This window comes from Hipposideros armiger, unplaced genomic scaffold (assembly GCF_001890085.2).
Source record: "Hipposideros armiger isolate ML-2016 unplaced genomic scaffold, ASM189008v1 scaffold_5, whole genome shotgun sequence".
NCBI classification, from domain to species: Eukaryota; Metazoa; Chordata; class Mammalia; order Chiroptera; family Hipposideridae; genus Hipposideros; species Hipposideros armiger.
In genome coordinates this window covers 4,758,905-4,772,235 of record NW_017731355.1, presented here as the reverse complement: position 1 = coordinate 4,772,235, position 13,331 = coordinate 4,758,905, and the positions used below count along the sequence as shown (strand labels likewise).

Genomic DNA, 13,331 nt, shown 5'->3' with positions numbered 1-13,331 from the left:
AGAGAGAGAGAGAGAGAGAGAGAGAGAGAGAGACAGAGAGAGAGACAGAGAGAGAGAGAGAGAGAGATGGATGGGCGTGCAATGGGGAGACAGAAGAAGAGGAAAAAGAGGGAAAGATAATCCAGTAGGTTTCCTAGCAGCTTTTGCTTGATCAAAATAAGTGGAGACAAATGAAAACCTTCCCACTAAAGTTCTCTCAACTTACTTTTCCTTGAAAATGACGTAAAATATCAACATTTCTCCTAGGAAATTTAATACTTAAGATAGAGTATATATTGTTACTTGGCCCTCACTTATCCGTAATGATTTCAAAAATTTGGAATAATTTTATTTAAAAGTGCTGACTATATTCGACCATAACACTTTCCCCTGAGCAGAACAAATTTAGAAGCAAAGCTCATTTTATTTTCAGAGTGTGATGCCATTTTCAGAAGAAAGGGAAGAAGTCCATGTCTTTTCCTTTTCCTCGTAATGATATGAATGAGTGGTCTTATCCTCCTGAGGAGCAGGCTTCGCACACCAAGGCCGACCAGGGCCTTATACAGTCAATGTCTGTTAGATGCCTTGACAGCACCAACTTTCCCCCTTTTCCCTTCCCAACAGTCCCCAGTGTCCTTTTGGGATCCATGATGTGATTTTTTGGAAGCTGACCTCCCTTGCCTCTTAGTAGGGATAGAATGTGCCAAGCCAGTTATCACATTTTATCCTTTTGAACTGCAGCAATTGTAGCCAGTGTTAGCACATGAACTGAGCAGGTCACCCAGTGATTATAGGGGGTTTGGAACAAAGTTATTTTCTCTGAAACACATACAAAAGCATATGGCCCCAGAAGCTGTGAGGAGCCATCTTGGGACTAGAAATGGAGCTAGCCTTCGGATGAAGCTGACAAGGAGAGATGGAAAGAACCCCAGGTCTTTTTGTTATCCTTGAGGCATTTGATCAAGCCTTATCTAAAACATCCCTATCTCTGGATTTTCCAGTTATATGAGCCTATTCATTTTCTTTACTATATTATTTACTTTCAACCTCTATATTTAGGTTTCTTTTTTTTTTTTTTTTTAGCTGAGCCATCCCGCCACCTGTTGGCAGCTCACGGCTGCTCAGCTCGGGCTGACTCGAACCACTGTTGCTCAGANTCACGGCTGCTCAGCTCGGGCTGACTCGAACCACTGTTGCTCAGAGCTCAAACTCTTGAGCGAGCTCTTAACCAACTGAGCCACTCAGCCGGCCCTTTTCAACCTCTATATTTAAATACTTTCAGTAAAGGGATTATGCTCTCAGAAAGAACCATTAGGATGCTTTCTGTTATAAGTAATGATGACTATTCTTTTTGAGAAGATAATGGGGCAAGCAGTAGAAGCAGCAGAATTTTATATTGGGAACATACTTTAAATTTCGCAAAAAACACAGAAAATATTTTCAGATGTTGGTCAAGGGATTTCAGTCTGGGATTCTTCCAAGAATATGCCTCTTGCCACAACATGTTAAGGCTTTTAAAAAAAATTTTGTTATGATTAAAATTCTGATAACTGTTACTTGCTTCTTATTTATTCATCTATAACATGTGCAAGAAATTGATGTATAACAATTCACTGACTAAAGAAATAGCCTACTGTGAAGTTTAGAGAGAGTCATTTGAACTAGGGTAAATTTTTCATATTCAGAAATCAAATAAGAGAGGAAAATTTATTTCTAGTCTACAAATATTCCTGAAGCCCTTAGTTTATGCCAGAATCCTTCAGGCACAACAGAGAAGGTAAGACATAGACCTTACCTTCAAGAAGTTTATAGTCCAGATGGCAAAGACTAGACAAGGGCTAACCGCAGACTAAATAAAAAATAAACAAGTGAAAAAGTAAAGCAAATGTCCTAATAAAGGTATAATATGGGTTTGAATGAAGAAGAAAGGCCATATAATTGGGAGAGAATAGGAAGGGACAAAACAGGGTTCACAGAACTGTTGTCATTTGAGCTGAAGAATAGATACTTCTGTAAATCGCTGCCCTTTGTTGCGCCTTCTCATAGCACTCTCCTTTCCTTTCTTAGCAGTTATTCACAATCCATAGTTATATATGTATTGGCATGTTTACTCATTTAACGGTCTACCTCCCTAGGCTGTAGTTTTCGTGAGGTGGGCCCCCTTGGTCCACTCTGATTTGTTTCCCATTGAATTCCCAGCACATAGCCTAGTGCCTGGTACATAGTATGGAGTCCATAAAAACCTGCTGAACATGTAAATGAACAATTAGGTGAGTGACATATAGCAATAGATACCATCACTGAATGCCTATCAGGTAACACACACTGCGGTAAGCACAGAAATGATCAAATGGAATCCATTAAACAATAATGCCAGGCAAATTTTATTATATCAGCGTTATGGAGGAAGAAATGGAAGGCTAGGAAAGATAAATAGGTTGCCCAATATCATGCAATAAGAAGCATCTGGCTAAAGCCATACGCAGGTGGATCTAATTCCAAAGTTTGTGCTGTGAATCACTGTGCAACTTTGCCTCCCATCTATTAAGTATGTACTATGTGCCAGTCATTTGACACACCTTATTTTATTTTATTTTTCCCATTTATTTCTAGCAACAACCCTGTGAGCTATATATTATCGGTCTCATTTAATAAGTGAGAAAATAGATTCAGGGACATTAATTCATTCACACAAAAATACTTGTTATCTGTCTACCAATTGCCAGGAGCTATTCCTGGAGATAAAATGGTGGGGCAAATAGACTCATGCCTGCTCACGTGGAGCTTATGGTCCAGTAGGGGAGGCAGATAGTGATCAAATGTGCAATAACGAGCTGTGAGAAGTGCTATGAGGGAAAGTCAGAGGTTGTTATATGGGGGGACCCCATGGCTTTTGATCAGGCCCATTTGACTCCAAAGCCCCTGATTTTTTTATATAGCTCTTTGTTTCTTTAATAACATGGTGGGTAAGACTTGTATAGGCAGAGAGAAAGGGCAGGCAAGGCCCCCAAAAGTGCAACTCTGGTACGACCAGAGAAGTTAGGGAGGTGTGTGTAGAGGGTGTTGTGTGTAGCTGAGGCTGGAAAACATGTCTAGAGAGAGGGATTGTGCTTAATTCAGAAGGCAATTGGGAGCCATCCAAAAGGTTTTGAATGATTCTCAATCAAAATTACATTTTAAAGGAGAGTGAAAAAGCAGAAACTGCTCCTATTTGTAGATAGATGATAGATAGATAAAGAGAAACATATTAACGAGTTTAATGTGGCACATGTATATAGGTTTGAATTTGTTTTGTGTCTATTTTTAGTCAGCATATTAGTTAGGATATAGGTTTAGCTGAAAACACAGGGACTTAAACAAGACAGATGCTTATTTCTATCTCACATGAACGTTGAGCTGAGATGCAGCTCTGTTCCAGGAAGTCATTAATGGCTCTTTATGTTTTGATTTGAAGAGGGAAAGGGGAAGAGGGAGATCTGCTCCTGAGGAGGTCGCACACATCGCTTCTGTTCTCCCGACTTTGGCCAAAGCTGAGTCTCAAGGCTGCAGCCAGCAGTTATTAGGAGGCTTATAAATGTCATCCATATTGTTGGTGGCTGTGTGCTCTGGGACAAAAGTCTATAACTTTGGAAAAACGGGCGTAATTATTAGGGGATGGCGGGCGGCTGCTGCCACACTCAGTGTGCTTCTCTTCTGAGAATGAGCAAATTTTGGTGACTCATTTACTCCTATTAGAAAAAAGTCTAAATTTTTTAATAATGTTGAAATATTGTGACTACTGGTCAATTTTTTAAAGAATTGTTTTACATACTATAGAAAGATAAACAAAATTTGACAGTTTTTAACTGTATTAATAACTTAAAAAAGCAAAGTGCATTCTAATCCCATACATAGCTATCTAGAAAAGCTATATTTTAAAATAAATTACATGAAAAATGATAGTTATCCATAATACACTTATATGTCCCTAAGTCTGCAAAAGATACTATTTGATACCCTGAGAGTAATGTTGATATTATTGATATTATTATTTTACATTACTATTGCATATATTTTCAAGTTTTCCTTAATTTCTCATTAAAAGAATTGCAACCCATCCCCAATTTATAATTGTTTTTACCAAACTTAAAGAACCAGAGATCAAGAGAAAATTGCTCTGTGGGGTGTTCCCATCCAGGCAGGTTCTACAATGTGACCTATTTCTGCCATGACCTATGACAGAAGGGAAACTGATGGCAGATGAGGACTGAGCTGATACACTTCCTGTGTCATAGTTGACAGTAACATATAGTACCCACTCCATAGATGAAAGCACATTTGCTGTCCTGGGCAGCTCTTAATTTTAGTTCATTTTCCTGTACCTGTTTATTTGGTAGCTTATTAATTTGCTCTGAGCGGAGAAAATGTTTCCTTTAAGAAGGTTAAACAAAGAGTTTATTGACATAAGTGAATTGGCTGAAGAAAACATTATTAAATAAAAGACACTTATTTAAACACCAAATTAATCATTTAAAGGCAAATTAGAGGTCGTATCTCCTCATAACTAAATAATGTTAACCAGTAATGAGATACCCATTTTAGATATAAGCACGCTTTTTCAGGCTTGGGCTGCTGACTGAACTGTGCCTTATTTTTCCAGGTTTATTGAGTCCATAAGTACATCAGTGGTTTAAATTTTAATATTTTAAACTATATTCCATCCATAATGTGATGTCGTTTTTCATCATCTGACTTAAAAAAAAATTAAAACTTCTCTTTCACCCCAGCGGAAGAGAAGACTCATGCTCTGAGAGAAGACACCCACAGTGGAAATGAGCTCATCCCAGGCTCTGGCTCCAGTTATGGAACTTCTCACACAGACTGGTGCATGAGTGCCCTTGACATTGCCCTAGCAGATCTGACTGGGCCGCAGGTAACTTCTGAATATGTTAGCTGGGGCCATATGCACAGACCACACCCACACATTTTTCAGAGCGCCTCTATGTAAGCTTCAGAGACTGACAAGAAAGGTACAGCAACTTTTGTTGTGGTAGAGATAGTTCTGTCACTGAGGTTGTCTGGCGTTTTAGCTTTGTATTTTTCCCTTCCCTTGGAGGCTGTCACAACTGCTACCCACATCCAGACACACACCTTTCTCAGGCAGCCACAGGGCAACGCCCCAAACCCCGCTCCACTGCTGGGTTCTCATTAGCCTGCCTCCCAATCACTATGATGATTAAGTGTTGACATGTACTGTACATTCACACTCCAGGTCTTCCATTGCAAAACCCATGTTCATGCCAGCAGCTTTGTTCCACATAGTGCTGAAGTTTCGTTTGTAGCCAGACTGGAGTCAGGAAATTTAAGTTTAATTGAATCTAATGTTAGCTCACCCCATTTGGATATGACCATCAGATGTTCCAGCAGCTCGCACTTTTTGTCAAAATAGTTTATTGTGCATATAGGGAAGAGACAGAGAAAAAGATTCCCGATGGACAATAATTTGCTTTGATGCATATTGATTTTGAGTACCAGTTCCCATCTGATTTTTAACCCTGTTAAGTCAATTATTGCTTTTATAATAAGTCTTGATTTAGCATGTTTTATCAATGAATTCTGCTTTTCTAAACTCATTGCTGCCCCATGTTTGGATAACCTATGATTTTTGAAAGCATGGGACTAAATTCAGGCTTAAAAACCCTGAAATAACTCTTGGAAATATCATCCAACAATCTAAGCCTCAGTATTCCCACCACATACTAACTGGAATTATGGTCTCCTCCAAAGCCCATCCTCCTCCCAACTACATTACTTCTTTCTATTTTTCAACAGAGAATCTGCTTATGACAAATGGCGTATCAGAATCTGCTTATGACATATTGTATCTCTATGATGTGGGTGGGTAATATAATTTAAGATTCTACAGGTATATTCCCAATCTTTTTAAGAAACAGTAAAAGGAGAGGTTAGTTCAAGCAGACCTGATACCGCTCATTAACTGGGAGACAGAAAGGAATGAAACGGGACGCTTCTGGTTATTTCAGGTCCTCTCCCCCAGTTCCCCACTCTACATCCCCTCCCAGAACAGACATTTAGACTGAGGAAGAAAGGCACTTTGTGTTTAAGGTTAATCAAGTTTCAGTACAATTTTTTTTTTTTTTTTTTTTTACAAACTAGAATCACACTAATCTTTTTTTCTTGCTCTAATGTGTGGCTGTTGAAATCCTCAGCTGTGATAAATTAAGCTACTTATTAATCTAATTATCGTACATTCATCCTAGAAACTTTCATGTGACTTGAAAAGGCTATTCAACCTTTTCCCTCCTCTCATAGAAAGGGCTCAACCTTGCACCAATTAAGATCATTCTGAAGTAAGGCTTTAAAAAAGCTTTCTTTAATCACCCAACGAAACAGGGACTAGTGGAAACCAAACTCAGGGCTCTGGGAAAAAGTTTAGCATTCCTTTCTGTCTGCCAACTTTTATGGTTTCATTGCACAAGGGAGGAAGACTTCATTTTCCTATTTAGTTGTTCTTTCACTGACCTCCAAATAAAGTCCATGTAATTACTGAGCAAATAAAGTTGCAGCATGTGTTTTAAAAATCAATTGCCATTCTCGGACTATAGAAATGTAACAATACACAGATTTGCTGGAAAATGCCCAGCGCCCAGCCATACGAACTAAACCCTGTACTGTATCTGTACAATGGAGTAGTTTTGACCCCTAAACCACATATTTACTATGCAGATTTTTAAAAGGGCTTCTTTTATGACTTACCTATTGATATTAAAATGTCTCCATCGTAATATAGGTTCAATTTAGGATTAAAAATATGTTGCAAATGTATCATATCTTAAATACCCATTCATTGCTAAATACCTTACTTCTTTTTTTGTTTAAATGATGGCATAAATGGAGCTATTTTACATTCAAATTAAACTAGCTATTAATTTGAATGCAAAGCAGCTCAAAGTACAGGATGCAATTTCAATGACAGGTTTACCCCAAGACAGAATGCAGGAGGGGCGAGTCAACATGGGTGAGTCCAGGCAGATTGGCCCCTACTCTTGGTGCCTGGCAAACTTGCTCACCGTGAAGAGTTTTTGAAGTGAAGATTAAAAGAGTGGAATTATAAAGTATAATTACATTTTATTGAAACTCTAGAAATCAGAAAAAATTCAGCAGGAAACTTTTAGTGAAACATGATGTGTTGTCATTATCATTAAAAGATAAAAGTTTCATACTGTTTTTATCTGTTTATTTGGAAGACATCCAGCCTTTACAGTTATGCAGGAAACAAAAAAACGGGGAATGCAGGAGTAATTATTAAAACTGTGTGATTTGTTATCTCAGCTACTGTCTTTCCAAATGGTAATACGATATCAGCAGCTGCAGACGGTGGCTGCTTTCCTCTATTAGTAAACAAGTGCTTTGGAGACCTGTGTGAGGCACTTTAAGCTCGCTACTCCCCGAAGTGCTGTCAGGCTTAACTACTAATCCATGGTATTTCAGAGCACTGGAAATTCATCTTTATAAAACCTGAACAAAAAAGGGAAAAAAGCCTGGAGGGCATGAGCTCCCTCTGGTGAGACAAATGACATGTTCATTTATTAATGAAACAATAACCCTGGAAAGAGGATCAAAGCACATTCCATCCTCACTTTACAATCCCCAATTTTCTCAGGCCAAACCATTTAATTGAGCCATGACAATGGAATACTTAATTGTTGCCTTAAAGTTTTGAAGGAGCGACTTCTTCAGCATCAGTGTACATTTCAGGATTATTATCCAAATACAATATAGTCCGGATGAAGCTGGTGGAATTTGACTCATCCTACATTGGGGAGGCCCTTCTCCCGCAGTAAAGGGGTTTTCTTGAACTTGCTTGTAGCACCCATCACAAAAGCTTCTGTGCTGTCCCTGCCCTCTCCCTAGCCTGGAACAGCCCTGATGGGTTGCTTCCTCAGGGTAAAATATCCGGTCTCGTTTGTCAGTGATTGGGTAGGATGTAGGTTCTTTTGGGCAGGTCCCCTGCATCTGGGACATAAGTGAATAACAGGGAGTTGCCAATCCCAGAACCCAGATATTTAAAGAGTTTGGGAGGACCCAGCATGGAGCCCAGTGTGAAATCCTGACAGACTCTTGTCATGTGCGAAGCAAAGTGCAAACTCACTGGCCCTCCCTGTGGGTTCTTCACCAACTATGTCTGAGAGTGGTTGTCATGATTCTATCCCTCCTAAACTAACACACACATATAGAACATTTTTAAAAATGAAAAGGTCTGTGTTTAATTTCTACAATCAACCCTGGACTTCACCACAACATTCTACCCTGATTTTTTTTTTGTTTATACTTATACAGCAACTTTTTGCGGGTTTCCTTGACTATGCTATTTTTCAAATTAAATCAAACTTTCAGGGGAATCTTAAGGATCAGAAGTGCAGAGTTCAGAAAATGCTTGATGATGTATTAGGCAAAGAGATCCCTGAAGATGGTATATGTAATTGCTAGGACTCACCTGTGCTGCACTTGAAACATTCTAGGCCAGATTGACTCTAGGCTGGCCAGCTTTCTATCACATGGCATCCCCTGGAGTTTATAAATAGACTTTCTTTTACTTTGCACCTGCTCATATTTATTCCTGGGGAGATCCATGAAGCCAAAGAAAACCAATAGTTAGAAATGAAGGTTGCAAACAATATGACATTCATATTTCTATGTTCTTGAACATCATTTATTTTATTAAGCCTCTGTGAGATGAAGAGTGTATTTTGAGATAATTTTCATTATCTGTACCTAGGATCTTTTTTTCTGATCTGCGTTTGAATAACAGTCTTATAAAAGTCTTTCTTTTTATTCTAAGTTATTAGACTTATGAGTAAATAACAGACTTAGAATTTTTACACTAAATTTTGGTAAAGTACCTAGGAAATTCTTTTTAAAGAAATTATTATAATAAGGCCGTCAATTTGGAAAAGTTCCATTTAGTGTGAGCTCTTCATCGTAAAACTTTCTGCAGTATAATCGGGCTGCACACAGGGGACTAATAGTGATTCAAAATATGTAGTGCCTCTTTACACGAGCCCTTGGGGAGTACATGGAGCCCTCTCAGTCAACAATCAGAGTGGAGACTGGCCTCAGGTCGAGAAGGGGGTGTCAAATGGAAGGTCTGTATCTGCAGAAACAATTATTTTTCCAACCTCTCTTTTTGGTTATCATTTATCCCTAAATATAGACCATTTATTTTTTAAAAATATGCTCCTAGAAAGACTTCATGAGCCTGGCATATGAGTGTTCAAACTGCCATGACATCGATAGCCACACCACAAATTTCACTCAAGCCAAAGCTGAGAGAATAAACATTTACTTTTGCTGAAAAGGTGTACTTCTACATCTCCATGAGCACACTCAACTAATATTTATATTATTTATTCATTAATTCATTTTTTCTTTCATTTGTTTGTCTTGCTAATTAGTCATTCAATAAGCATTGATTGACGTTCTAATGCATATATATAATAAATATGACTACAGATATATCTGGGATTGTGTGTGTTTTTGTAAGATTTGTGGGAACTGACATTATATGTAGGTAAGGGAAGCAAGGAGTGGGTTGGGGATGAACAATATGGACACAGAAACACAGTTCTCCTACAACTGTATTTTGAGAAGGTACAAAGACCCTTGGGTGTGTGTTTGTTGAATGTACGAAGGAAGTATTCAATCCACAGTATCTATCAAAGAACTGCCACATCCTATGTACCATGTAGAACACTGACACAAAAAAAGACACCGTCCCTGCCTCCCTAGATCTTCCATTTTGTAGTCTGGCCTGGGGCCCATGATATATACACATAAGACTGTGAACTGGAGGTGGATGACAAGACTTCACATTGAAAGGTACTGATATCAACTTCAAGGTGAATTGTAAATTTTGAATAATTACAATTTCCATATGTTCTGAAAGTTAGGGCTTGGTCTTCCTAGTTCCCACCTTGCTGAGAAATGTGTGCACTGGAAAGGAAGGATGGCAAGAAGCGTACGAACAGAACAGGTGCATGCATTTACCTTTTGTCCCTCTCACCTCCCACCCGTTATGAACTTTGTTCCTTGAAGAGAGAAGCAAGCTCATTACTAAGAGTTAGTGTAACGTTTGATCATTTTTACTCTCTGCCATAGCACATACAGAAACTGATACTTCTACTATAACAGTGAATAACCCCATATTAAATCTGCAAGATGGAAGATTACTGACATACTTAATAGGAATTTAAATTAGGTGAAATACATATGTACATTTGGTTATATGAATACCTTCCGTAAGTACTAAGAATTGAAAAAAACTATGGTGCTTCTTGTCTTTTCTGCACACCAACTTAACTAAAATTTAAAACAACCAAATCACAAACAAATATAAGGAGGAATAAAGATATGATTTTTTCCCCTTGATGACTACTTAGAATTATTTTGGGATTTTTGGGATTCCTTAAAATATCAATTATAAAATCTAAAATGTATTTTCCGACTTTTCCCAAGTGCCTCTGATATGCTGGTAATGGGTAACCCAGCACTGTTTCTGCTTTAGCGTTTAAGATGTGACTACGTTGTTTTTCTCTTCTACCATTTACCGATAAGTTAGTTATCAGAAGGCCCTCCTATGAATTCAAGTTCTATTTTCTTTCTATTCCAAAATTCTGTTGGTAACAAACAGGAGCTCTAATAACATACCTAACCAGTTTTACTTCTGGGCAATTTTTTTAACATTCAAAGTTATGGTTAAATTCTCCCAAATGTAACATAGGAACAGTAACACATATATTATCTTCCTATGTTCTCTGTGGTCCATATCCATTTTATCACAGGACAAAAGGAGCGCATAATGCAGAATATTTAGAAAAGATCAAAATAGCTCAGAATAAACTGTTCAAAATAAAGCCATGGCTCTTATTTACAAGATGTTATGCTTACTGTTTGCTATTTGTTTCTTGAACTTAATAAAGAAATGAATGGTAGCTCAGTAATTGCCAAAATAACTAGTTGCAAATATTTAATAAAGTCAAGTCACAAAACCTAACCCAAACCTTATTTTCTTACTCTCTAAGGTTGATGTTTATATTTATTATTATTATAATAAAGAAATTTTAAATTAATAATTCAATACATTGTTTTCTACTTAAGATTTATCTTTCTCTAATATCTAAGGTGTTATAAATACTTTTAAGGTTGCTATTAATTTTTTTTTAATTAGTAACTGATAATAAGCAAATACTGCTCTTCTCAATTATTCCTACACTCTCCATACCCATAGGATATGATTTTATTATATAAAATAAGCTAATTTTGTTGACTATAAATACATGACAACATAATAGTATCAACTCTGTAAAAATAGCACACCAAATAGACACAAAATAATTTATATCTCCTGCTTATAATGTTTGATTGTATTACATATGTACTGAGTTTATATCAGGGATTAACAATAGGAAGTAATGTAACTGGTGGCCACAAACATAGAGATGTTCTCAGTTTGGGGTAAATAAAATAGCTCCCATAATCTATCTGTGGGGAGGGAATACAGAAGAGAATTTCTATCACTTTAAATGAGACTCAATACTAAAAACATTAACCGTTTTGAAATGTGTTGCTATATTTCTAAAACTTCAGGTGGTTTATCTAACACGATAGATACTGGAGGTTAACTAATTAATCTACACATTGCCTGAAGGCTCATGCTAACTAACATCTAGGTCTATCTTAGTGATTAAAAAGTAAAAGTCCTAGAACATCTTCAAACGGGGTCTATCTTCTGGCAGAGAAGCAAGCATAACACATTTGTATCAGCAAGCGCAGAACCTAGCCACAGGGACAGGCAGGCCTTGAGGTTCTTTCCCAGAGTCCTCTGGCACTCAGGATGACGGCCTTAGGAAGGTGAAACGTGGCTCAGGAGCATCCCTGTTCAACTCAATGGCGAGGGGAAAACGAGAGCCTCCAGACAAAACAGAAATAACTTTTCCAGGCAGGAGAGAGAACACTTGGCATTCCCGAGGAACAGCTGCTCGCTGGGAGAAGTTTATGATAATAAACTAAACTGCATGAGCATTTCCTAAGAAGAAATATTTAATTATCCTGCTCACCATTATGAGGAACTTCTGCCACTCTTCAGGTTATTATACAGTAAATAAACATTTTTCTAAAGGACAGAGCTGTTTTAATTATATGGCAATGAATGCATAATTATTGTTTGTTAGGAATGAATCACAAGACAACAGACTTGATATTGCTGCTCTGGTTAGTGCATCTTAATTACTTTTTCATTTATTTTGCATATAAAAGCTATTTGCTAATTGTCTTTGCTGTAAATATGCAAAATATAATTAGTCATTTATAATTCTTTATGTGTTATCTAACTGTACATTTGTTTCTGAGGAACATATATTAAAGTCTGAATATTTAATGGGCTTTTTAATGTGTATGGATTTTTTTTGCTAAGTTTTAAGTCAATATTAGGCACGTAATAGTTTTAACCCTCCTATTAGAGAAACTTGCTGTAAAAAAAAACAAAGTCTTAAAAATATGGAGTTACAGAATGGATGCCAAACTGTGTGGAAATTTTTAAATGTTCCATGTGAAGACATTAATGATGACATGAAGTATATCTTATTAAGCCTTTAAATTAACCTTTTAGATAATCTCCCAAGCTACTCAGATAAATCTTTAAGCATTACCAATTTCAACTTAAGTTTTTACATATTTATGTGGATAGTTACCAGAGGAGAAGAAAAACCCATGGATGTGCTTAAACATGTATTTTTAAGTGCTCCAAATAGATTGCTTATATCTGTTTAAAACATTGGGTGAACACTCTCAAAATTTTAAAATCTTGACTCTGAATACTTTATAAAATCTATCTAAATGACAATATGAAGTTTTATTTAAAATATGTTAATTTTTTAGTGGATAATGTGGACATTTATGACTTGAATCCACAGTGAGGGTTCTGGCAGACATATTGGCGTCTCAAAAGTGAACCGTACTGGCCAGTTTTTCAGCCTCAGGCACAATTTTCTTTTTCTTTTTTAATGGAAACAGAACTTGGGCTAGTTTCTCCTATGGCTATCATTTCAGTATGAACTAACATTGTTATGAATGTCTTAATGCACTCAGATTCATTACAGTGGCTGACTGGTTAAACAGACTACGTGCTTTCAAAATGGTACAGATATCAGGAGCATCGACCAATGATTAAAATTTTTTCTTTTCACTTGTCTCCATAAAGCCCTGCCAGTCCTTTCTACTGATGCATGTCACATTCCACTTTCTTCACCTCAAACATTTGATTTACTAACGTGTTGTACTATTAATCCCATGTC

The 13,331-nt window shown here is 37.1% G+C and overlaps 1 protein-coding gene across 1 annotated transcript in view; it reads left to right on the top strand.

Moving 5' to 3' along the window:
* LOC109384034 (histone-lysine N-methyltransferase SETMAR-like) overlaps positions 1 to 13,331 on the top strand; it is a 34,853-nt gene that overhangs the window by 10,883 nt on the left and 10,639 nt on the right. Inside the window, exon 2 of the mRNA XM_019644974.1 lies at positions 4,746 to 4,891. Coding sequence (XP_019500519.1) covers positions 4,847 to 4,891 — 45 coding nt within the window. The 5' untranslated portion in view covers positions 4,746 to 4,846. The remainder of the gene's footprint in view (positions 1 to 4,745; positions 4,892 to 13,331) is intronic.